The sequence below is a fragment of the Leuciscus leuciscus genome (assembly GCF_965113295.1).
Source record: "Leuciscus leuciscus genome assembly, chromosome: 6".
NCBI classification, from domain to species: domain Eukaryota; kingdom Metazoa; phylum Chordata; class Actinopteri; order Cypriniformes; family Leuciscidae; genus Leuciscus; species Leuciscus leuciscus.
The window spans coordinates 35,550,885-35,578,591 of NC_138730.1; the positions used below are offsets into that span (position 1 = coordinate 35,550,885).

The 27,707-nt window shown below is 38.6% G+C and overlaps 2 protein-coding genes and 1 long non-coding RNA gene across 4 annotated transcripts in view; 2 read left to right on the forward strand and 1 right to left on the reverse strand.

The window, feature by feature from the left end:
- LOC309501586 overlaps positions 1-27,707 on the reverse strand; it is a 460,649-nt gene that overhangs the window by 308,548 nt on the left and 124,394 nt on the right. The window lies entirely within an intron of this gene.
- The window catches only part of epha4b (eph receptor A4b), a 127,681-nt gene that overhangs the window by 60,519 nt on the left and 39,455 nt on the right, over positions 1-27,707 (forward strand). Inside the window, exons 4-9 of one of the 2 annotated variants that reach the window (XM_082173490.1) lie at positions 8,701-8,856; positions 13,593-13,928; positions 16,176-16,288; positions 18,701-18,863; positions 22,156-22,264; positions 23,690-23,728. In XM_082173490.1, the coding sequence (XP_082029616.1) occupies positions 8,701-8,856; positions 13,593-13,928; positions 16,176-16,288; positions 18,701-18,863; positions 22,156-22,264; positions 23,690-23,728 (916 nt within the window). The remainder of the gene's footprint in view (positions 1-8,700; positions 8,857-13,592; positions 13,929-16,175; positions 16,289-18,700; positions 18,864-22,155; positions 22,265-23,689; positions 23,729-27,707) is intronic. The other variant, XM_082173491.1, reaches the window with a different exon arrangement.
- The window catches only part of LOC309501506 (uncharacterized protein), a 496,325-nt gene that overhangs the window by 31,011 nt on the left and 437,607 nt on the right, over positions 1-27,707 (forward strand). The gene's annotated exons all lie outside the window — the stretch shown is intronic.

The following is a 27,707-nucleotide window of genomic DNA, read 5'->3' on the forward strand; positions in this document are numbered from 1 at the left end:
TTAGTTGCCAGGGCAACATTTCTAATGTTCATTAAATATATATTATTATTATTATTATTATTATCTTATTTCAACTTTACATTAACTAAAACTATGAAACATCATATTTGTTCATTTAAGTCACCCTGTGGCAAAAATCAAGCTTTTAATGTCGTTTATATGTCTATGAGGTGTTTTTAATATGCTTTAATAGAAACCATGTGCAAATTCATGAGTCAACACCATTGCTGAGTATTTTCTCCTTAAAACTGCAGTGAACCAAAGACGGTCTCAAAAACGCGGTTTGAAATCGCTGGTGTTTCTGACGTCACAAACTACCTTGTAACAAATCACATCAACGTGTGATCGTCAAAGAGTGGATCTCTGAGCTGGAGTGAGTGAGTGGAGGCGGGGCTAATATGATATCCATAGGGCCGCGTATACTAAACGAAGCAAGGGTGTAGAGTTACATTCAAGCTATTTTAAGGCATGACAAAACATTTTTTAAAGCATTTTCTTTTTAAATGTGTCATTTTGGTAATCATAGGTGAGTTTTAAGGGATAAAATGATTGACTACAGGGGGACTTTAACAATAACAACAATGCTAAAACAAATGTCTGTTATTATACAGACAAGTAAATAGAGGCAAAATAGTGTCAAATGTTTCACTATTATAGCAGATTTCAGATGTGACGATTCGATTACATTGAATCTGTCATTTCCAGTGTGGGTGTGTTTAGAGAAAGGCTTATCTTAAGCCCTGGATAGAGTGTCTTCTTCCATTTTCTTTCCCCGTGTGTTTGTGGGCAATCAGATGGACCCTCACCCTCCACCATGAGTGTGATGTGCACGTCCTGATATCATATGATGCAGTAACACCAGCTCTTAGAGTCTCCACACAGCCTTATCACACACAGACCAGGAAGCAACTCACTGTGCTGGTGATTACCTACCTTGTGTGTGTGTGTGTGTGTGTGTGTGTGCTCCAGTAATGATGTCATCTTCCAGGATGTAATTCACAGTTATCTAGGAGTGTGTGATTTCTATTTCTCTGCCTGAGGTAGCGAGAGACACCGAGACACCTCTGCTGGTATATTCTCTCTCTCACACACACTTGTTTAGCCCGGGGACCAGGTATTGCTCTCTCAGGATGTGATTGTATTTCATATGAATTTCACACTTGTTGGGGAAAAAACCCTAGCATATCCTAGACTGTTGTGGAAACACATCCATATTCTACAGAGGTTTTAGACCCATTTGCTCAACTAGCCATTAGATTGCTGCTGCTTTTTTCCACGTTTACCTTTCAGCAGCAATGCACTTGTTATAAAAAGCAGTGAATTAGCAGCTACATCCAATCATACATCATTTGATACTTGTCATACATTGTTAATCTCAGGTAAACTCATGAGCGATTAGTTTAGCGAGGAAAATGGTGGAAAGAAGTGGCCAAAAAAATTAGCTGAGATGTGTGTGCGCTTGTCTTCACCATGCAAATAACATTGTCTTTATTAATGCTGATGCGAGGTAGCTTTTGCGAACACCCTTATTTAGGAGGCGTGGGTCGTGCTCGGTACCAGAGCACTGTTTACTTACTGTCATTCCTTTAAAAAGACAAACGCAGACTGATGCATTATGTATGAGCACGGCGAAGGCTGTGGGGTTTGTCATTTTCTGTCTTGCAAATTTGTTCTCTACCCGAACAAAGGGCAGTAATTGAAAAACGCACACCTCTGCTTTGACGTCTGATTGGATAAAGAGGGATGTTGTTGAAATCTGTTCTGCCTGTTTACTGCTGTGATAGCCAATTAGCACAGGGAAAATATGTTTAGATTATAATCAGTGATACATCGATGCGATGTGACAGCGTTGCAGTCGGCTTACTCAAACGGGTCATACTTCATCAGGGGCGTACGTTGGGCTGTCGGGTCTAGTTCGGCTTCTGTGCAAGAGATGGAGGAAGTGAATCAGGATATGTAGATGAAAGGTGAACTCATGAACTCATTTTGTAATTGATTACTCACTTGATTGTTGACTATGATATCAGCACTGCTGAGATCAGACATTTCATGTTCATTAAATGGATGCATACTTAACATAAATCCTGCTTTATTTCTTTTTTCATCTCTCGTATTTTCTCTCTTTTTCATAAGACCCCCCCCCCAAGCATTATTATGACACAACACACAATTATCGAACATCATAAAATGCTCTCGCCATAAAATATTTGAGCAATGCCATAATCAAATTCCACGGATGACCGCTGCTTGGTAAATTATAATGACGATTAAGTTCGTCTCATAAACAATGTTGTCTCGCGAGTGGATCGTTTTCATCAGTTCTCACCTCCCCATCGCATTTCCTCTTCTCTTACATTCAGGAATCATATCTAAAAGCTATTGATTGCCATAAACAAAGAGCGGGAGTCAGATGGGTATGAATTTTTAATGGGGCAAACCTCCTGGAGATATCCGAGATGTAGATTTCTGTAGCGTTCGCTTCCCCTTGTCTTTTGATTTACTATACGTGTTCGAGCGCATGCTGTGGGAAGATACCACTGCAGTCAGAATCCTAAATAGTGAAAAATCTCTGTTTGCGAATTGCGATGCATGACGACTGGGCTGTCTTGTACAAGAAGCATAGACGTAGATTTGGCGGTCCCAAGTGTACCACCTCCATTCCTCAAAAGTTTGTAAGGTAGTGGCTTGTCAATGGAAGTAAAATCAAGTAGGCTATGTCTAAATTCTAACTTATTCCACTGAGAAGAAGAGTGCGAGAAACATTCATTTATGCCTCATCATTAGTGTTGAAGTGTTGACTACAGTAGATTCAGGCAGTGGTTCTGGTTTCTTTCTGGTATCACAATGTGGCTATTTGGGTCTTTCTTCATGCAGGAATGCTGGAATGAACATGTGAGATGTTCAGCCCTCTCACAGGATCTTCTCTCAACCTCTGACCCACTAGATATGGACACACACTAGGGCTGGGTGAAATGGGCCAAAAAATCATATCTCTGTATTTTTTGGTTAAATGGCAAATGGCAATACAAGATATATATCTCTGCACTTTCTACGTTTTTCTATTTGGATTAAAAAAAATCTGTATTTATAAAAAAAAAAAAAAAAAAATTTAATTTCACATCCTGCCCAATGATATCCTACAAACAATGTTGATATTGAAGGATATGGAAACAAATACAGTGAATGTAATGTAGGCTATGCAATATATTATGTGCAAAAAGGTGGTTAAAATCACATTACATTCTAACATTGTAACATTACAATCTAAAAACAAAAATAATCTAATTATACAATCTATTTATAGTAGCCAGCATTTGATTACCCCATTATAATGGTCACTTTCATAAAAATATACTTACTTGTAGGTTTAAAAATTCCACATATGGGACATTTATTGTCTCCAACAACAAATATGTAGGCCTATATTTTAGTCAGAATAATTGCGCTACTATTCTACTGTGCTCCGTCTGTTTGGCGCGCTCATTCACGGAAGCTTGAATTTTAGCGGATATTCACTTGCAGAAGGCTCGTCCTCTCCTGAAAGTGAAATGGACATATTTGTTTGATTTTCTAACATTTACAGATGGAGAATATACCAGTTAAATGTAATTAAGCACGGAGGAAAGCACCACATCTCAAACGTATTAAACAGCGCAAGTAGCCTATTTATCTGTCAGTCAGCAACAGTATCTGTCAGAGCATCTGACAGGGCAAGCTGCTTTAAACTTGTTAACTAAATCTTACCAGTTATTTTGAAGCCCTTAATATAAACTTGTCATGTACTTTCACTGCAGCAGCTCACACTGCGTCCTCCGCTATTTTTCAGATGCGCTCATATCAAGCTATTCTTTATTTATACAGTTTAGAGTTACAGGGACAGTGCACATTAATAAACATTTATGTTAATGTCCAAGTTTAGCCAACTTGGCTAATTTTCAACTGTAGTCCCTGGGCAGGTGTAATAATTACCCCATTTGATTACTACTGTATCGATATAAACGGTATTGCCTCATTCCATATCGTTTCTAAAAATATATATTGATATATCGTACAAACTCGATATACCGCCCAGCCCTAACACACACACACACACACTTTCTCTCTCTAACACTTCCAGAAAGTACACAGTGGCACAAAGAAATCTCCCCTAGAAGTTGTCTCTCCTAAAGTCATCAAAATTCAGTCCTATAGACTTTATTCAGGGTAGACGCCACATAGTTTGGATTGAAATGCTGTGAGGATTAGTCTTTGTTTCGTTTTGTTTCGTTTCGTTTCACGTTTATTGTCATTGTCATTCAAAAAGAACAGCAACGAAATTGTGTTGGAGCATACAACAACAGTACATGGTGTATTAAAGTGCACTAACACCAGTGCAGATCCCCTTCAAATAATAAATAAATAATAAATACCCCCTGTGTAAACCTGGCACATCAAAATGGCAACTTTGCAATGGCATGTGATGTATAATGGACTATGGTTCTAGATTACAGTTTGTAGAAGTTTTTGTCTACTGAAAGTCTTTTAGAAATATTTCCTCAGCTGAACAATTTGTGTTGTTAAACAACAGTACAATCTCTTCTGTATACCTCACTGTATCCCTTACACTCTCGTTTTTATTCCTGTCAACAAAAAATTAAATATGGCGCTATACCCTAAGTAGTATGTTTGTAGGATTCATTTTAAGCAACATGCTAAAACCCTCAATGACCAGTTACATATCTCTATGTATCCTCTATGTATTATTTATTTTTTTTATATATTTTTTTTATATTTATTATATTGACATATTTGTTGTTGTTGTTGTTTTTTTAATAAATGTTAAATGTATTTATTTATAAATCACAGCACGTAAAAACCTTAAAGCTAAAAATAAGTTTATCCCCCGTGCTTGCTTGCTTGTTTTATTTATTTTAATATTATAAATGTATTATTAATGAATTACTTTTAAAGCACTGCTGGAAAAACAAATCTTTAAAAACTCACTAGTAGACTATTTTACTAAGTATACTAAGTATTGGATAACCATTCCTTCATTTTCCCTGACATGGAAATTATGCTGTTGGGAGGAATCTTACTCAAATAGTACTTATGTCTTTAATTCTGTCAAACATTGCTATTCAAATAAACATCGGGTTTCCCTGAGCCTCGTCACTCCAATATGAGCAATTTCTAGTGTTTCACTCTTTGCTTGAATTTATTTGTGTTGAATATAATTTGGGTTTGGCTGAATGAACAAATTATGACTATTCAATCTTCGCCATAGTCATATTATTTTCCCTGCTTGAGTTCAGCACGGACGACTGAAATGGTTGTGGTAAAGCTGAGTCTTTGAAAGTCATCTAAACAGATGCTGGAGGCTATAGACTTCTTCTCTCAGAAACACTTTGTAAACTTTCAAAGATTGTTACTCGGAAGGGAATTTCCTGTGGTCGTAAGGGCCTATGTGTGTTTGGTCAGGCTGCCTGGGAGTTCTGATATGACGCTATGGACCAGTGCCAGGAAGGAACAGCCAGCACCCCTCATCAGCAGGCCAAAACTCTCCAGTACAGCGGCACGGTGCCCAGCCTTCACCCCAGACGCTCCGCTTCTGATTAGGCTTTCTAAGAGCAGAGCCCTACTTATCTCTGTTTCTCTCTCTCTCCTTCTCTTTCCAGCCACTACAGCCCAACAAAAGGCCCACCACACTCAATACTAACACACTCTTGAACCTAATTTGAATCTATTTGTTTGGACTATTTAGGAGACCATGGAATGTCCCTTTTGGCTGACTTTTTATTTGAATAAGAAAACTGAAATGGGATGTAGTGGTGTAGTGTAGTGGTTAAGACACCAGGGGTGGTATTTGGAAGGTTGCTGATTCGATTCCTTCATTCTCTGACTATTTAGTTCTAGTCTAATAAAATGAATATGTTTTTCTAGCTCATCAGGTAAAGCATTGTGCTATCAATGCTATGGTTTAGGCCTAGTTGTTCTTTGCTAACAGGTGAGGTTTAGCCACCAGCGCATCATCTCAATGAACATGTTCAGTGACAAGTATTGATTCTAGTTACTGAGATCAGAGTTCTATTTGGTGTTCGTATTGGGAGAGTGTTTGAGCCATAGCCTAGCGGTTAGCACCAGTGTCACCATTTTAATTAAACTTTTTAATTAAAATGCCATAACTCAATCGTCCGGTAACATTATAGACTTCTCTGAAAATATATTTGTGTAATACAGGGTGTCTCAAACTCGGTCCTGGAGGGCCACTGTCCTGCACAGTTTAGCTCCAACCCTGATCAAACACACCTAGCTGTGAGTTTCTAGTGATCCTGAAGACATTGATTAGCTTGCTCAGGTGTGTTTGATCAGGGTTGGAGCTAAACTGTGCAGGACAGTGGCCCTCCAGGACCGAGTTTGAGAAACCCTGGTTCAGTAGTTTTTCTTTACAAAGTGACCTCACCAACTACTGGCCTAGCATGCATACTGTAATACAGCGTTTTTAATTGATTTCGCTGATCCATGTGAACAGGGATCATTTCGCCTGTATGCAAAAAGCACAAAGGAAAAAGTTTCCGTTTTTAGTACATCGTTGTCGTGTAAACGTACCCTGAAAATAGAGATAACAGACCTAGCAATATATTTATATTGCCAGCAACCTGTTGCTCGCATGACATTGTAGCAATTAGCAAACAATAATGGTTCAACAGTCCAATCAATTGCCGATAGACAAAATCCTACCCTACATTTTTAATATACACTCTCAGAAAAAAAGGTACAAAAGCTGTCACTGTGGCGGTACCTTTTCAAAAGGTACACCTTTGTACCCAAAGAGTGCATATTAGTCCCTCAAAGGTACATATTGGTACCAAAAGTGTACATATTAGTACCTAAATGGTACATATTAGAACCCTTTTGAAGGGTACTGTCCCAGTGACAGCTTTTGTACCTTTTTTTCTGAGAGTGTATGTCATAAATAGAGAAGAAAAGCTGATCACAATTTTCATTCCATGTTGACTTTAAGTCATTTTGCTTCTCAGGTAAATGCATCTACATGAAAGTTTGGATATTAGAAAAACAAACCTACAGAGTAAGAAAATATTTTGTTGTGGTGTAGTTACTCTCCAAAACTATAGAACAAATGCTTTGATATGTTGAGATGTGGTGTTCATGCATGTGGTGTACGTGTCTTGCCCCTTCAAAAAACAACAGCAACAAAAAGTTAACCTGATGCCTCCCGTGATAAATCAAAGAAACAGTGGAAAGTTGTGAAAGTGACACTTTGTATTTCTATTAATGTTTTCAGAGGAAAAGCAAGACAGCAGCGAATGATGTGAGAATGTATAGGAAGGTGGAGGTGGAGATTGGATCATGGCGGTGCAGGGTTAGCCTGCCGCTCTTTGCTGGGTGTGGATTTATGGGCGAGCAGGGGAGCTGCAAGCCTTGATTAAATCTGTGACCTTCACCACTCACACAGGCAATCAAGGCGAGGATAAATTCATCATTGCATTGATCCATCAATTGAATTGCGTTTCCGACACTAGCGATGGCTTGACCTCGGCGGCCGGCAGGATTGTCTAATTTGCTCGCGGTGCAGATTGCTAACGCTCTCGCCTTAACTGCACCATGAATTTACGTCTCTACCCCTGAGACGCACCATCACGAACCACCTCCCTCCCACCAACATCCCCTCGACGATTTGTATGCAGCCAAGCAATCAAATAAATATGCCCTTTCCAATTCATTAGCATTCACATGGGCCTCTAAATTTACATATTTTAGAATATGCAGAAGCCCTTTGTGGTGTTTTTATTGGCGCCTTAAGCTGGAGTGAGGCTAACACTATGCTAAAGGCCTACTCGCCACCTTCTTCTACTCTACACGCACCATCTTTCAACCCTGTGTTTGTGTGAACACTTTGCATTCGTAATTGGGTGAAAGGCTAAATTCCTCCTCACATATTTCAGAAATTGGGTCATCCATTGGGGCTCTGAGGCAAACAAATGAATGTGAGATGCAGATGTGAAAAAGATGGAAAAGAGACAGAGAGATAAATAGAAAAGAGAAAGCTAACTGTTTTCCCTTCACAGAAAAGGAGAGTCAGGTTATCCGGGTTGTAAACATAATCATGGTGTACTCTGAGGCAGGGAAATGTTGGAATTTGAATCCAGGTTTCAAGGATGTGTTTTGGTTTTGTGAAGTCCTTTAGGGACACTCTGCTACAAGAAACTATTTGTAATTCTTGCACTCGGGCTCGTTTTTCTGCAATGGTTATTTAAGTCCGTGTTGACTGACCCATTTTACACAACACAGGATGTTGTAACAACTCTGAAAAAGAAGAAAGAAATGTCTATTTACAGCTGAAGTGTGTACTTTTTGTGCCACCAGCGAACGGAATTACAAAAACAATAACTGTTTTTAAACAGGTTTATCAAAGGTTGTCTGCCACTGGTAAGACAATCAGTTAGTTGCACTCCAAACTCATCCTATTAGCTTCTGATGACTGTTGGTTTTACATGGTTTTTCTGCTGGTCAAAGCTGGTCATTTGTGGACATTAGAGGTGAATCTGGAAGACCACCTTAGTCAATCTGCTAGATCATCTTTTTAAAAACGAATCTAGCGTAAAAGATAATATTACTTTTTTGTTTAGATTTTTTGGTTTCTAGGAGTGTTCTGTAAAGCTGTGTGCCTAACCTTTCAGTCTTCTTGTTTCTGTTTTGCAGCCTGCAGGTCAGGCACCTACAAGGCCTCTTCCATGGATGCCTACTGCACCAAGTGTCCTCCACACAGTTTCTCCCATCAGGAGGAAGCCTCAGAGTGTTCCTGCGAGAAGGGATTTTACAGAGCTGACATGGACCCGCGGTCAATGGCCTGCACCCGTGAGTGATCCAGTACCACAACCATACATCTTTTTTAGGTAGATCATGCATGAATGTTGATAGGCAGAGAAATCCATGGATGGATGAACTGATGGAAAGAGGGATGAATGGATAGGGGGAGGTAATTATGAATGCATGAATGTATAGTGTAAGTGTATGGATAAATAGACTGATGTGTGGATGGATGAATAGATGGATGGATGAACTGATGGAAAAAGGGATAAATGCATGGATGGATATGGAAAGTTGGTTGAATGGATAGTCTAATTATACATGCATGGATGGATGGACAGATGGGTGGATGGATGGAGGGCTGGAGGCTGTTTTTCTTATTTATTCTTATAGACTGGGCTCAGTACATTTTCACCTTCATCACTGTCTCATCATCATAAATCACGTCAGATTGAACGTTCAGCTCTGCGTTTACAAGACTGGTGAGGTCACCTTATATAGACCAAGAGAGTGAGTCATTACCTATATATATCTGTGTGTGTGCTTGGGGTTGAAGCGTGGAAGGAAGAAAGAGAGGAAAGAAAGGAAAGAAAGAGAAGAACGAACCCCATATGACAGATCCTAATTAAAGGACTCATTCATCTGATAAGGCAAATCATGCATGCAGCTAAACATATGGATCTACTTAATGACCTTCAGTTGTAGTACATCACACACACACTTACACATAAACTCACCCCCCACCCACACACTGCTTACTTAATGTAATGATAAAATAAATTAGGGCAACAGCAGCGAAATGAGACTGTTTGTACTGTATATGAAAATCATGTGCCAGGAAATAAAAATGATGTGCTAATGTGATTATTGAGAAACCAGCTGTAAATCACACACTTGCATGTGAACAACATCTCATTCACATCCTAGTTTATCCGCATGTCAATTTTGTTTTTACCTCAAATTAGAATTTGTATGCTAATTTATAAGATTTAATTAACATCATGGTGTTTCAATCCAGCATTTTTATGCTTTATCCTAAAATATTTGGGAAACCAGTTTAAAAAAAACACCATTATGCCCTTATGCTTACTAATGCTACATTTAATCAAAAATGCTGTAAAAACTGTAATATTGTGAAATATTATTACAATTTAAGATAGCTTTTGATTTTTAGCAGCCATTACTCTAGTTTTCAGTGTCACATGATCCTTCAGAAATCATTAATTTGGTGTTCAAGATACATTTCTTATTATCAATGTTGAAAACAGTTGCTGCTTAAAATGTTTGTGGAAACTGGTCCACATTGTTTTAGGTTTCTTTGATTTAACAGAGAGTTCAAAAGAACAGCATGCATTTGAAACAGAAATCATTTAATCTTTTAATTGTTTTTTTCACACAAAGTTGAACTGAACTTAATCAAACTTTTTTTAACCCTTAAAAAACACACTCTCTTTCATCTCAGTGACTGGGCTGAACTTTAGGTTGTGCACCATATAGACTTCATCCACAGGTGACCGCAAACACGCACACTGATCTGTGTCCCAGAGGAACCCTCCCTTACCACCAGCTAGTAGATCTGGTGAAATGTCACCACCACAGACATTTTAACTCCTCCACCCTGATCCCTCGTTTCCTCTGCTTCATTTACTCTCTCTATCTGGAAACTCTCTTACAGACTCTTCAAACCCTTTGAGCAGTGAAAGCAACCTTCACTGTCTAGGAATAGAGTTGAGCGGGTTTGATTACTGAGGCTTTGCAAAAACAATTTGTGTCCTTGTGGAATATGTGCATTTGCGGATCTTCCCATCTTATTCTCTTTTCTTTTCATCTCACACACTCATATGAGAACCTATTTCAAGCAGACACCCTGCTGAACGCAGTAGTGTTAAAAAACCTTTAGCTGTGCATAGTTGCAGGTTTAGCAGACTGTTAAAGAAAATAGAAATACCCCATGGCAGCACTATCCAGCCCCCTACAACCTGCTCAGACCCTCCTCTCAATATCATGCCCTCCTCCGATGGCCTTGGATGAATGCTATCCCCTAATGCACTGCAGCAAGGCAATATGGGAAGCATTCAGCGTAAAAGCTCCAGCAAAACAGCACTAGAGAAGGTTTTTCTTAATATTGTTTGCTCCTTGTTGTCTCAGTTGGTGTGCTTGCTTTAGCGAGAGTGCTGCACAGTATGGGTTTTCCTATTTCTTATTGGCAAAAATGTAAAGAAAAGTACATGAAGTTGCTCAAATGAATGGGCTGTTTTATGAGAATTGCTTTCTAGATTTGGTATTGACATAAAATCATTAATTTTATATTATTAATTGTAAATAGAATAAAAATAATATTTACATTTACATTTACATTTACATTTAGTCATTTAGCAGACGCCTTTCTCCAAAGCGACTTACAGATTAGGACAAAATTCAGCGAGTCATCATAAAGAGGCAAAAGCAACAACAACGCAAGAAGTGCTCAAAGTACGAAGTTCAGGTATTATTCAGAGTAGCATAAGCCTGATAAGTGATGTTACAAAGGGAAAGGAAAACTTTTTTTTTTTTTTTTTTTTTTTTTTTTTTTCTATAAGGTTAAGTGCTCACGGAAGAGATTGGTTTTCAGCTGTCTTTTGAATGTTGTCAGGGATTCTGCATTCCGGATGAGGGTGGGGAGAGTGTTCCACCAGCATGGAACTGTGAATGAGAATGTTCTGGAAAGTGATTTTGTGGCTTTCTGTGATGGAACCACGAGACGTCGCTCGTTGACCGATCGTAGGTGTCTGGTAGGGATGTAGACTCGTAGGAGTGAGTGAAAGTAGGAGGGAGCTGAGCCTGTGATAGTTCTGTAAGCAAGCGTCAGTGCCTTGAACTTGATGCGAGCAGCGAGAGGTAGCCAGTGCAGAGAGATGAACAGAGGAGTGACGTGGGCCCTCTTGGGCTCGTTGAAGATAAGACGAGCTGCAGCATTCTGAATCATCTGTAGGGTTTTGGTTGCACATGCTGGAAGTCCAGCCAGAAGAGCATTGCAGTAGTCAAGCCTAGAGATGACCAGGGCCTGGACGATGAGTTGTGTTGCATGCTCAGTTAGGAAAGGCCTGATTTTCCTGATGTTGTGCAGTGCAAACCTGCATGATCGAGCTGTCTTTGAAATGTGATCTGTGAAGGTCAGCTGGTCATCAAACGTTACTCCAAGATTTCTGACCGATCTTGATGGGGTGATTAATGATGACTCTAGCTGGATGGTGAAGTCGTGCTGTAGAGACGGATTGGCAGGGAGGATGAGAAGCTCAGTCTTTGCCAGGTTGAGCTGCAGGTGATGTTCCTTCATCCATGTGGAGATGTCCGCCAGACAGCTTGAGACCCGTGCAGCTACTGTGGGATCATCTGGTTGAAAGGAGAGGAAGAGCTGCGTGTCATCAGCATAGCAGTGGTAGGAAAAACCGTGTGCCTGTATGATGTGTCCCAGTGATGTGGTGTAGATGGAGAAGAGGAGGGGACCAAGAACTGAACCCTGGGGAACCCCTGTGGTCAGCTGATGTGCTCTGGATACCTCACCTCTCCATGCGACCTTGAAGGACCTACCTGTGAGATAGGACTCAAACCAGTGGAGTGAAGTTCCTGTGATGCCCAGTGATGAGAGGGTGGACATAAGGATCTGATGATTCACCGTGTCGAAGGCAGCAGACAGATCCAGGAGAATGAGGACTGAAGATTTGGAAGCAGCTTTTGCGATCCGTAGGGCTTCTGTGACTGACAGTAATGCAGTCTCAGTTGAGTGTCCTTTCTTGAAGCCAGATTGGTTGACATCCAGCTGGTTGTTTAGAGACAAGAAGGATGTTAGTTGGTTGAAGACAGCTCTTTCAAGTGTCTTGGCAATGAATGGTAGGAGAGAGATAGGTCTGTAATTGTCTACAAATGATGTGTTTAGCGTTGGTTTTTTGAGCAGTGGAGTAACCCGAGCCTGCTTGAATGCTGTAGGGAAGGTGCCAGTATGGAGGGATGAGTTGATGATGTGTGTGAGTGATGGTAGAAGTGTGGGAGAGATGGCTTGTAGAAGGTGTGAGGGGATGGGGTCAAGCGGGCAGGTGGTAGGGTGACTGGAGAGGAGAAGTGTAGATACTTCATTATATTTAAATATATGTATGCACAAATTAAATGTTTACAATAATAGGGATTTATCCTATCTATCTATCTATCTATCTATCTATAGATAGATAGATAGATAGATAGATAGATATCTGACACATTTATGTAGAGAAATTAAATGATATTCATATTAATTGAATGATATTGATTGATTTACGTTTTAGAGTTTTTGTTTTTTATTTATTACAATATATTAATATTTAAATATAAAAAAAATATATGCACAAATAAGATGTTTCAATTATAGAATATTTTTATTGAGAAATTGAAAGGGACTTTTACATCTCAAACAAAACTGCTCAATAGGAAAGTAGACTGTTTTGTAAATGGGTAAATGTGATTTACATAAGACTTGTGAATCCTACCGTGGAACAAACACTGGGCCAAATATTGTGTTAGTATTAGCAAAATTCCCAAGTGACAAATGAATCTGAGCCAAAATACCCTTTGATCATAAAGACTTTGACATCAACACCAGAACACCATAAGGTATCGAAAAGTGGTTTATCCTCCTTTTAAATGTTGATAAACCTATTTATTTTGCGTTTTGAGAATTTTTTTTGTGAGAAACACTGGTTTAGATTCATTCAAACACAAACTGAATTAAAAGCCAACTCTTTATTTCTGTATTTTTTCTTTTTCTCTCCCAGGGCCTCCATCTGCACCCGAGAACCCCATCTCCACCCTAAACGACACCTCTGTGACACTAGAGTGGAGTCCTCCGAGAGACAGCGGTGGGCGAGGAGACGTCACATACAGCGTCCACTGCAGGAAGTGTGCCGGCGACGGAAAGACATGCAGCCCCTGCAGCAACAACGTACATTTCATACCTAGACAGTTTGGTCTCTCGATCCCTAAAGTGTTGATCACGGATCTGCTGTCCAACACCAACTACACCTTCAGCATAGAGGCGGTGAACGGGGTGTCCGATCTGAGCCCGACCCCTAAACAACAAGTCACTGTCAACATCACCACCGGTCAGACAGGTAGATTGCGTCTCTGTTCCATGGCCATTTTTAAATGTTGCTTGGTATATATTTTTGTTGCGTTGTGCTTGGTAGCCCCACCCACAGCGAAATCTGATTGGTTCAAAATCTAGCATCATATATGTTCTGATTGGCTGAAATTGTCACTTTGTGCAGCATTTTGCTTCCAATGAGGATTGATAAATTATTCAACACTCAAACGTTGCGTTGTGTCGGACCTGGTTTGGATGCAATATCACACTTTGAATGCCAAACGCTCATTAGATTTCCGTAAACAAAACCCACTCCAAAATATGATTTGAAGGAATTTTTGTAGTCAACGTGTGTGAGTCTTCAAGAGAGGTAGACAAGGTCTCTTTTTTCTGTTTTTCCCTCTTTCTTAGCAAAATGTTATGCATCCCAAACCTTTATGCTGACAGTGAAGGTTATCTTTTTTTATTCAATGAGATGTCTCAAAACTCTCCAGTGTTTGACAGCCGAGCTGGTCTTTGTGATGCATCATATTGTTCCGTATTTTCCCTGCTCTGCTCAAAGTTCCAGAATTGAATTACAGCCAAAGTAACGGTTCAGTACAGCCAGAGGGTTGTTGTTCGACCAGATTCCCATCTCTTTCACACACACAACCTTTGTGGAAGTTCATAAGTTCATAGGATTCTAAATGCTCTAAATAATGCATGTCATCGAATATGTTATCTGCAGACAGGACTAAAATGCTAAAATGTGGTAAAGACACAACTACTCTCAAAAACTCTGTCTCACACCCCTGACGGGCCGACAAGGGTCATCAGGACAGGCGTGTTCTCATTAAATGTGTGTTTGTGAATGTGTATATGGTGGCATTGTGCTTGTGTTAGGCTCGGCTGAGGTATTAAATATGTATGAAGCTGGTCGGGCTGTAGAGGGAGGCTCTTGAGCAGAACAGGCACATGCTGAGAGAGAAGTGCTTAGTGTCAGAACAGGGTCAAAGATCCCAATGATTTATACATTCAGCCACGTCAAACCATGAACCAACCCTAATCTGAATATTGTATAGTTTAGAGCAATTTAGGAATGAATTTTGCTCATAAAAATTCACATTTAATGACACCCTCTTATGAATAAAACGTCCTCAAAAAGGATTTTCTTGCATTCGCTTAATGCAATGGAAGAAACTTTTTTTAAATAACACAAGTTTTTAATTATTTATTTATTTGTATTTCATTTAGTTTTATAATTTGCTACTTTCTAGTTCTTTAGAAAACTAAGTCGTTTCTATGTACTAGTGTTTAAAATAACTAAACTACAAAGAACCTCAAGCAAGTCAAGAACCCTATAAAGAAGCAGAAATATCTGAAATAAATGATCATAAAAATGCAAATTTTACTTTACAGTATATGTATTTATGTATGTGTGTGTGTAGATAGATAGATAGATAGATAGATAGATAGATAGATAGATAGATAGATAGATAGATAGATAGATAGAGATATAATATACAGTATATACTGTAAATCATTACAATTACATCCATGGAAGGTCCCCATAAAACATTGAAACCAGTGTGTGTGTGTGTGTGTGTGTGTGTGTGTGTGTGTGTGTGTGTGTGTGTGTGTGTGTGTGTGTGTGTGTGTGTGTGTGTGTGTGTGTGTGTGTGGGGTGCGTGTGTGCGCGTGTGTGTGCGAGTGTGTTTTGTATGTGTGTGTGCGCGCGTGTGTGCGCGCGTGTGTGCGCGCGTGTTTTGTATGTCTGGTGTAATTTTGAAGACTGTTCACAGATCTCAGTGCACAGAGGAGGTGAAGGACACCAGGAGAATTTACCTCCAACCATCTGACCAAATATCAGACCTGCTGTCTCTGCCCCCCCTTCTCATTCCCTTCCTCTGTCCGTCCTGCTGTAGTGAGATGAAGGGACAGGCGAGAGAGACAGGGAAGGTGTTAGACTGTGTTTCAGGAGTGTAATTACCTGCTGTCGTGTGGCTCCCCTTTGTCTCTCTTTAAACAAAGGTTTCACAGCACTTGTGTGTATGTGTGTAAAGCAATCTCGAGTGTGTAAGGGGATCGTGAGCCCTCAGTGGTTTGGTTTTGTAGCAATAGAATTGTGACTGGAATAAAACCGTGCGGGTCAGAAACCTGCGACTGAACTGAGGTGGTCTTGAGTACTTGATGACAGACCATTTTACCATTTTTGTATGCACATCACATCATTATGGCTCTTCTCTCTCTCTCTCTCTCTCTCTCTCTCTCTCTCTCTGTCTCACTCTGTTTGCAGTGAATGTGATCCTGAAAGAGAGAAAGAGTAAAGACAGTATCACACTGGCCTGGCAAGGACCCGACAGACCAAACGGAGTCATAGTGGAATATGAAGTCATCTATTATGAGAAGGTACATCTCATCTCCTCTTCCTCTTCTTCTTTTCTCCTCTTATCTTTCCATCAGCTCTAGTCTAACAAGCGGACTTCTCATCCTCATACACAGATTACAAACATGCTTCTTTGACCTCCATTAAAAGCTGCAACGATTGCAGTTGTCCAGGCAGCTCTGGCATGTGTAATTGAGGGCTGAAGCATCATCGTGCCTTTGGGAATGAAAGCAATCAGTAGACCCTGTACGCCACAGCTGACTGCTCACACATACGCATAGCTCTTTAATTATAACGGGAGAATGAAACCAGGGCTGATGTCACCCCGATCAGAGAGAATGGCTTCACAGAAACACACCTGTATACTCACCCCCGGTTTCACAGACAAGGATTAAGCCTATCCCAGACTAAAATGCATGTTTCAGCAGTTTCAACTGAAAGCAACTTGCACTGGCATATCTTAACATATTTATTTATTTATTTTATATTCGTTTATATTACATAAAATTTCTCCAATATGAGAGAATATCTTTACTGTAACACACCTGCATACACAGATACACACACATCCAGACTAAAGGAGAGCATGCATGTTGTTAATAAGTAATGAAATAAAGGCTTTGAGGGATAGTGCATCCAATAATCAATTCCATTTTTGTTTTTTGCAAATGTTTTATTTATTTCAAAAATTTTATGTAAATATTTTATGTAATACATTAAATAAAATATGACATAAAATTAAATGTTTTTTTACACATAATTTTCATTCTCATCAAGTTAAATTTATCATCTCTTCTAACCATTCAAAGCGTACTGTCTGGTGACGGTTGAAGTTTTTTTTGCATCAAACCTGCACAGATGCTATCGTTTGACCCAGTCTAGTCTGGCACACATGCTGGTTGCTGTATGATTATGGGATGTCAGCTCAGACTGAATGCCAGGATGGGTGTCTGGCATTGGAGATCGTGTGGTTCATGCTGTGTTTGTTGGAACTGGAATGGTCCCACGCTCTCACACACAAACCTGCTCTGCCCATTCTGGGCGTGGTGGACAGGGACCAAGTCTTTCCCAGAACCCATTTGGTTACGGGATGCTCTTTAATATTTGGAAAAGATTTATTTGTTTTGAAAAGGGTGTTTTGGCTGAAACGCTGATCTGATTTAGTAACTTGTAGCTGATTTCTTTGAGGAATATCATTGGTCTTTTGATCATTCTATGTTTAGATTATCAATTTATAAGATCATATTGCAAGATATTTTTAGATTCACATAGCGTTTCTTTAGAGTTGAATAGCTTGAATGCAAGTAGCTTAAGATAAAAGTGTCAGACAAATGCATAGAGTAAATGTAAATGAAATGACTATCCAGACTGCTGACTGTAAGACAAAGTCAGCCAACTATAGCCATTTTTGTGTACAGTATGCAGAATAGAATAAGTGAATCTGCCATGTAAAATGTTAGCTGGCAGGTAATTACTATAAAATTAATCAACACACTGTATTCATAGACTCACATTCACACACCAATGCAGATGTCTGACTCATGTAACTGTAATCACACCAATAATCATGTCAAACAGGGTAAATGAAAGCCCTGGCCTCGACAGTTAGCACCCCAGCATCTGCCTCCCTAAAATGACACAAAATATGACGCCTGCTGGCTACAGTGTTAACATGCTGCTGAAATAATATCCTTCATTAATCCTCTTATGCACTTTTCTACTGCTCAGACTCGAAATTCAACACTGTCACCCTGCCGTTTACTTTAAAAAGCTTTAACAAGTATATTTCAGATTGAATTGTTAACATTGTTAGCACAGCATCACAGTAATATTTAACAGAAGGCTTGTTGAAACTTTTAAAATTTCATCTTGATAATTAGATGTCTGCTGAAAGAAATAGCTGATAAAGTGTGATGTTAGTCAAGATTAAACTAGTTAAAAATTTGGGGTCAGTAAGATTTCCTTTGTTCTGCAACGATGCATTAAATTGACATTGTTACAAAAAGTGTATTTCAACAAAAATAATAATTAGCTGTTTTCAACATTGATAATAATACCAAATCAGCATTTTAGAATGATTTCTGAAGGATCATGTGACAACACCAGAATAAATTACATTTTAAAATATTGAAATAGAAAACCGTTATTTTAAATTGTAATAATATTTCACAACATCACTGTTTTTGCTGTATTGTTGATCATATAAATGCAGCCTTGGTGAGCATAATAACATTTTGTTTCAAAAACATTTATACTGACCCCAAACTTTTGAACGGTAGTTTTAGTAACATTTTACAAATTACCATTATTCTGACAGGAACAGTGTGCGAGTCTAAATGTACCATCGTTTTCTGTTCTCTATCTATAATAAATCCAACCAAAACAATTTCACTGTGAGTGAATTGTTTGAACATTGTTGTTCTTTTCTGTTCCAGAACCAAAGAGACCAGAACTACACGGTTCTGAAAACCAAAGCCCACATGATGACAGTGGAGGGCCTGAAGCCCGGCACCACCTATGTGTTCAGAGTGAGGGCGCGCACTGACGGAGGCTACGGCAGCTACGGTGGAGAGATAGAGCTGGAGACCAGTCATGAGGGTGATGCTTTTATCCTTCTCTTAACAGTTTCCTTTTTTGGGATTTTTTCCCTTTCTTTGATCCACTCTATTGATGGTTCATAAGTGGCATACCGCAAATCTTTGGGGAGCCCACCGCAAACCAGCACTAATAGCATTATAGTGATGTTATGCTGGGAAATGTTACCTCTTTTTATCATTTTATCTTGATTAAGCCTTTGTGTCTATGAAATAGTTTTAGTTATTTTTCCAGACATTGACAGCATTAAAAAGTTTGTGTACACATACCATTTATACAGTATGTGCTGCTTCTACAGTTATTCTGTATTCAAAACAGAAAATTTGGGATTGGTATGATTTTATAAAAAACATTTTTTTTACATTTATTTGATGTAAAATAGAGCAAAACCGAAATACTATGAAATATTAAAATGTAAAATAGCTGAATTTTATTTCAGTATTTGTGTAAAAAAAAATACAAAAAATCCTGTGATTTCAACAGCCGTTATTCCAGTTTTCAGTGTCACATGATCCTTCAGAAATTATTCTAATATGCTGATTTGGTGCTCAAAAAGTGAAGTCACCTTTATTTATATTGCGCTTTATACAATACAGATTGTTTCAAAGCAGCTTTACAGTGATAACAGGAAAGTGACTAACTGCTACTTGGGCGGAGTGATTTGCTCGCAGCGCCTGAGAAGCCCCGTGGTGAGGAGCAGAGAGTTCGCTCAGAGTTGGAGTAAATCACTCCGCAGAAGTAGCAGTGCTTCGCCTTCTGAGAATATAGTTCCCAGTATGTATACGGTTAGAAAATGGCTGTTTCTCATGTGACCTTGTTATTTGTACACGCTTGTGACTATACAAATCACAACATGTAAATAGAAAAATGTTGGCGTTATTTTGTCACTTATTGGGATTAGTATGCTAGCTGTAGCCATTTACATCCAGTCTTTGTGCTAAGCTAGGCTAGCGGTGGGTGCGTCAGACAGAGTTACGGCACGCACGGAGATGAAAAGGGTATGAATGGACTTATCTAACTGTGGGGGATACGGTGAATAAGCTAAAGTCCCAAAAAGTTGGCGTGTTCCTTTAAGTATTAAATTAATTAATTTAATCTACAAAGCAGTTCTGCAAAAAACTAAAATAAATAATGTCATTGTCCAGCTCAGTTCAGTTCTCATACAACAGCGTTAGTACAGTCAGATCAATAATATTGTTAAATATTAAGTGTCCCCAACTAAGAAAGTCAGAGGCGACAACCCCGCGCCACTCATAACGGCATCCCGCACCCATACGCCAGTGTCTTTCTATATACTCTTTTCATTGTTGAGCAGATGCTGGGGTTTCAGGACACTGCTCTGGATTTAATATGGTGAACTGTGTGACTTATTTACCTAACCGACTGCTTATGCTCCCTGGGAGGTAAGCATTTGTGTGTCGCCGTGTCTTATGAGGACAAACGAAGCTGTGTTCAGCTGACCTGTGTTCCTTTTGATGGAGATCAAAGAATGGTGGCACATTTTAAAAAGCTTTGGGGCATTCGGTAAACACAGAGACTTTGTGGTATATGCGCCTAATTTAAAGCATGTTACGGCCCAGCGAGCGTCTCTGGAAGCATATCACAGAGCTCAGCAGACCTGATCTGCCAAGCTGAAAGTTAACCGAGTCCAGTGTAGTAATTGCTCTTTTAATTATATAAGAAATGCTTAAGCCTTCGGCTCACACTGACATTCATAAACCACTTACACCGTGTGCATTAGTTCATACGATACACATCAGAGGATAACATACAGTACTGTAAACAGCATATGCATTTAGTCTGATAATGTAGAAAAATATTCCCCTAAAACCCCTTTATGGAAGCTATTGGTAGTTTTACATATTTAATAAAAATTTTATGTCTTTTAATTTAAACTATTTATTGATTTTAAATTAAATCATTTTAATTTATTGATTTATTGATTTTTAATTTAGGGCTGCTGAATTTAAAAAGGCTAAATTAATCTGGATTTTACCACGTTATTGATATCTGGTCGCATTTTTATGTTTAATGCAGTCTGGTTGTAAAGGTTTACAGTTTTTCCAGGTCCCCCCCCCCCATGTTTTGTGACCTATTTATTTATTTATTTTCTATTATTATTATTTTTATTTTTTTCAGTCAACATAATTATTTTCATTTACTTAATTTTTTTTTAGTTATTATATTTGTTGTTTAGTTATTATTTATTTATTTATTTTTATTTCAGTTAACAGAATTGTTTCCATGTACTTTTTTATTTATTTATTTATTGCTAACTATGAAATCACTGCAATTTAGCGCATCTGCTGTGACATACTTGAGCTTGAATCCTGCTTTCCTATTTTCCTAATCCTGTTCCTTCTGTTCTCCACGTCCTTTCCTTTCAGTTCTCCATGTCCTTTCCTGTCATGTCTCTCACTGTCCCTGTCAAAAAAAAAAAAAAAAATACTTGGTACAATCATATAGCTGTGAGAAATTCATATTTAGCATATTGCTTAGCTGATCGGTGCATCTGTTCCTGTCTCAGTGAGTTGTGATCTCTTTCTGTACGTGGTGCATAACTGAGATTGTTGAATGAAGTTGAGTGGAATTCTAAATCAATTCCTGTTGCTGGAGATATTCATTTTCCTGAAAGAGGCGGTTACTCATGCGTTGCCGGGCTTGATAAATGATGTATTTGTTTTGAGTAATGAGTCGATTGCAGCAGCATAAAATCTATATGCTCGCCGTGAAACTTTCAAACCGAGCCTGTTATTCCCTCTGTTAACATACCTATTTGGATGGCATGCGTAAATTAGAAAATTGACTCCTGTCTTCGCCTACATATTTAGTGGCCAGATGCAGCGTTTTTTTAATTAATTTTTTTAAGGGAACAAAAGCAACGTTTGACATTGAAACTAAATATTTAACCTTCTTTGGGGTCTAAGACACCACATACTTGATGTGAAATTTGTTACGTTACTTGTTTGTTATAAAATATGAATAAACGCAATTTTTTTTTTTTTTTTACAATCAATGTCACTATATTGCAAAAAATCTACTTTTTGAAATAAACAAGCCCAGTTAAAACAGAAATATACAAAACTGTGGTATAAACAGCAAGTTAAAATTACAGTATTGTAATTTTACTATTATTATTATTGTCGTCTTTTTTGTCCTTACCTTATCACATATCTTTCTTGTGGGTTTTGATTAGGTCAGAGGAACTCATTGAGCTATCTGAGGCCAAACTCAGCAGAACATGAGGTTTAACACTGACACAAATGTGTCTCTTCTTCTCTTTCTCCCTCTTCAGATATGCTGGCCATTGGGGACCCTAACCAGTCCACAATCCTTGCGGTGTCCATAGCTGGTGGCATTGTGCTCCTTATCTTCCTGGTGGCGTGTTTTGTAGTGAGCGGACGGTAAGAAAGAACTTCCTTTTAACGTCATCTGACCTTTGCTTCAGTCATTCTGTCCTTCTGAACCGCCTTGGAAGAAGTAGTGCCGGTCCCGAGGGCTGATATTACTGAGCAAAATAAAATGCTTCTGTTCGTTAGATCTGAGAGCTGCTGTCAAATGGCGCTTTTACAAGAAATTGAACCTTGAATTAGAAAATGAAGTGTGGATTCTTCCATGGCAAAGCTTTTAAAAGAGCTTGAACAGCCCATACAGGCACTCAGTGAGGTGTGTCTTATAGGCTCCTAAAAACCAAGAAAAATGCGTTTGAAATTGAAGTCTGAGGAGACATTTTGCACAGCATCTCTGGTATTCAAACAATAGCTGAAGCAGAAAAGACAGTGCAGTCAGTTGGATTAGACGTACTGAGCCTATAAATTAAAGCTGATAATAAATATACTCTGACTGAATTAAATAGCGGTTTCTTTCTCGAACAAAGCTCGCCCGAAGTCTCTAAAAACATTAGTATTGATCTGAGGTGATTGCCTATCATGCTGAGTGCCCTATTCAGTATTGACTAGAAAAGACCCATGTTTGCCTGCTGAGAGCATGTAGAAATGCACATAATAGATTTATGCGCAACAAATAATTAATCTCAAACCACTCAACTATAAACCAAAACAATAAATATGTAAGACTGGAATATGCGAGTCCTTATCGTAGGGCAGAGGAAGAGGAGCGGTTCTCGCCAGGTTTTACCCACAGGCCAGTGCAGCTTCATGCATCATGCATTAGAGCTCTCTCATGCCTCTGTTCTGAGTGAAAGCTGGAAAAACAGAATGTGTTGAAGGTGTCGTTTGGTGCTCCTCAGATAAAGAAACAGCAAGTTAAGTGTTTAAGATTGTTAACTCCAAGAAGACACATGAAAGACATACTGTAGAAGAGGAAGACCAAGGTGATGGTAGACAAGAAAGGAGAAGGATGGTCAATTAGTGAAGACGACTATAGTCTCATGTTTTTAGCTCTAATATTTTTAAACTTGTTGCCTTAAGTGTGCTGTTGGACTTTTTCAGACACGTTGCGTCTTTAAATTCCTCTCCTTTGAAGCACTGTACAATACATTTCAGAACAATTACTGTCAGATTTTAAATTGTCTGCTTTGAGCAATGTTCCTGTCAATGCTTATCCGTAGGCCTTGATAGTTTTGTTCAATGTGTCAATCCTAATTTGTCAATGTAAAAATAGCTCAACATGAGTAGTAGACATGACCACAAGCCAGCCTAACTAAACTGAGCTTACATAATACAAATGAGTGAATGAGTCATTTAAACATACTGTAGTAATATGTTAAAAAAGCTAGACACTCTGCTGTAGCATATTGCAGATACAGTCTTTCCCACAAATTTGAGGCCCCCCAATTTTTTTTCTTTTTTTCTTATTTCACTGTGCAGGTTTGCCAGGAGATTATTCCTTGACACCAGGCCTCAGGCGTAAGTCTCCACTCTAACACAACTGTCTGACATACTATAGAAAGATTATGCAAACGGTACTGTTCTTTAGAGAGAAGTCTGAGAGGTCTCAGTAACCCCTTCCGGCCAACTATATGTCATTGAGGAGAACCATTGGCTTACTTTCAAATGCTGAGAATAGTTTCATTTCATGCAGCCCAGGATTTCAAGGCGAGATTTCGAACAGCATAATCACCTTTACACACCTCATTTAGTTTATGCAGATCCCACTTGACCTATTGAGACCATTTTGTTTCCTCTTACCATTTGGTCTTTAGCTGCCAAGTACATCCATCTTTTTTGCAACAATCACATTGCAAAGAAAGAAAGAACGAGCAAACGAGTGAGTGAACGAATGCATGAGTGATGGAACGAACGCATGAACGAGCAAACAAGTGAACAAAAGGAATGAGCAAACTAATGAACAAACATTAACGAATGAACAAACAAACAAACAAACGAGAGAACAAACAGTAGCAGAGTGGTTGATTAGACCTTCAGTTTTCAGCTGTACTTTGTTTTCTATCTCTAGTCCCCAATTCTCTCCCTTCCTCTTTCTCCTTTTCGGTCAGTAAGAACATGAGCAGTATTTCCTTAGGCTACCGTGCCATTAGCACATTTTTGTGCTGTTGATGATTTCACCTGGCTCACAGAGATAATGCATAATTTAGAGATTTTAACATCAGCATTGCTTGCTCCACCGCCATAATTCTTGCACATTAGTTGCAGCCTACCACAAAGACTGAGGCTGGGATTTATGCTTTATTATAATCGTTTGAAATACAGCTAATTAGCATCATTCGCCTTCTCGAATGAAAACAGGCAAGCATGATTAGCATGCCATAAAAATGCATGTTTCTAATCAGCCATACAGCCAAATTCTCAATATAAAATCAGTGCGCTAGTTAATAGAAATAAAGTTTTAGTTGGAGCTATTAGCACACAAAATATTATCTCTGTTCTCTCGATTCTCTTTACTTTTAACGTGAGGAAAATGGCCACTGACATCAAAATAAGCAAATAAATAAATAATGCTATTTTAATTTGCTTGTTCAGTGCACCAGGGACTTACATTGGCCGAAAGAATACAGAATATTTGTGGTCTTATATATGGACAAAAGGAAAAACTGGCATGTGCTACAGCAGGCAGATGGTGTTCAGTCATCAAATTCGTACAATTTGCTTTGTTTTTTTAAACTCTGTTTCCCTAAAAAGCAATTAAAACACAGCAGGTGGCTGCTAACGGCTGGGAAACTCCTTCAAATTTAGCTCTTGGACTTATCGAACATCACTGCTGCTCTCATCATTGCCAGACAATTATTTTAGTTTTATGAGAAAGTCGGAAAATCTATTTTACTCCCACATCTAACTCACTCTATCCTTTAGGATTATCTCTTTTAAGCCGTATCCTCAGTGGAGCGCCTAATTATTTGGCGTGAACGCCATACGTGCCAATATTTGTCTTTTTAATTACATTTTTAATATTTCTGCTGCACTCGAATGAAGCAAGCATAGTATTTTTGAATAACTATCAATAGCTGCTGTATTTTTTAATGCTGAATAAATGAATTATCTGAAAGGTTCTATTATGCTTCTTGAAGGTGAACTCAGTGATTTTTCCCCCTCATTTAAATAGTTAAGAATTTTTAAGAAATGTTTGAAATCGTATAATGAATGTTAGAGGCCTTCAAAGAACTGCTTCTGTATGGAGCAGTTTGCCTAATTGGGGTGCTATGTTAAGATTGCATGACCATCTGAATGTTGTTTATCACTCATTTTATTTCAGTAGATCCTGCTTTATAGATACGTTTTGGAATAAATGAATAGTGATTTACATCAAATAAAGCATTGCTACAATGGCATCAGTAACTGTAAAAATTTGAAAAGCTTTGCATGATGCTGCTAAAAACTACATTTGCACTTCCAGTTAAATGTGCATGTTCTTTCTAGAGAAAACAAATTGGGATTTTAATTTCTAAAGCTGCAAATATTGAGCATCTTGATTTTCCCATTCATTTTTATACAAATAGTTTCCCCACTCCTCTTTATAATATCTCTGGTGCAACTTTCACTCTTTCCCCGCCATTGACAGACATTTCCATCATTTATGAGATAACACTTCCACGCCATTGAAGGAATTTTCCAGCTTTCCGTGTTTTCACTGTTATACAGTAGGGCCGCTATTACATCTTCTGAAAGAGTACAGAATCTCCTGATCAAAAGACAGGCGGCGAAGAATAAGCGAAAACCAGAGATACAGTAGCATATGTAAGCAGATGCATATGTAAAAGCATGTGATCATCAACATTAAAAAGCATATAAATCAAAACTGTCTAATGTTACTGAATGAAATGTCGACCCAGGACGAGCTATAGGACTGTGAAGCTTTGGGGGTGTTGATGGATGTTTTGATCATCACTCTGAATTCTGTCCTGATGTAGTTTTTGACAAAAACACAATTTTCTCAGCTTTTTGCACAAAATGTTACTTTTTTTTTTAATGAAACTTACCCACATTTAAGTGTTGATAAAAAAATAATAATGCATGAAGCTAGAATAATTTTGTTGTTGTTGTTGTTGTTTAAAAGCAGAGGGGCTGTTCTTTCTTTTGATATATTGCCTGTTCAGATATTCATACAACAAAATTTTCCGGGGGCCATGAAAGTTTTTGGGAAAATGATCAAAAACGCTGGCAGGGAAAGAGTTAAGTGTATAATGTGTTTAAAACCCTCTACCTCTTTTGTCATATACAGTCTGCTTCTCATCATGTCAGGGTGAATTTGAGATTCTTCAAGAGATCTTTCACTTAAATCCTTGATGATGCAAGTATGGCACAGATGAATTTGTCTGTGTAATAAAAGATGAAGTGCACAGGAAGATTTTCAAGCCGATCTAATCAGAGAGAAAAAGAAGCTCTTTGTCAATGAGATGTTATCTTCGAAGCATCTGCTACAAGCCCTGGGTTATTCTTAAAACTCCACGATGACAGGAAAATGTGCATACACTCAGCCACTTTCATGTGAGTAGAACGTTTCTCCCAAGAACCTAAAGCTGAGAGCACTTCATGCACTCAAACATGTTTTCGATAATTTTCTTCCTCCTATTATCTGCCATGCTCATAATGGACTTTTGCATAAAATGTTCGGTTTTACCTCTAGTGTGCTCGTATTTGGTAGCATCGAAGTGACATCTTTGATTGGCCAAATGGCACCAATTTAATAAAAGTTTGGCTCTTTGTTTTTCTACCCTGGTATAGATGCATCTGTGCCGCTAACAGACACACCTTCACGCCTCTCAACGCTGCAATTGTAGCACAACAGACATAATGACGTTTTAGAGCCAAAACTGCATATAAACTGAAGCTCCAATTTAAAAGCTGGAATGGTGATCACCAGGTATATTGCAAGCGGGGCCTTCTCGATGCATTCTAATTTACACACACGTGCAAACACATACACACACATACTTCTCACGTTTTTCCAGAGGTGTAATGGTTCTCCCATCCTCTTAATGTGATGGACTAGCCTCTCACCGCAATATACTCGCTGTGTGTAAAAGCGCTCTTTGGCAGCAATGTCGGTCCTATAATTGTTTCTATAGGATGGACTGCACTATAGCTCAGTTCATTTTGAGTGGTGCGATTTGAGGAGTGACTGAAATATCGCACAGTCAGCATAAAGGAGAAGTAAACACTGAGGTAATGAAAGCAAAGCAAGCTGCCTCCTGTCGAGCACAATTATACTGGAAGGGAATCTTAAAGCTTTTGTTGGAAAGAGGTGACAGGCCTGTTTGTGTGGCTGGAGCTTTAATTCTTTGAGGAAAAGAGTATTTAAATTTCCAAGTATTATAGTACTTTCTGCAAAAAGCTTTGCTGAGACCAACAAAAAGTTTTAGCATTCAAAGGTTATAGCATTAGAAATATGAATATTTGATTATTTGTATTATTTGTGCTTTTAATAATA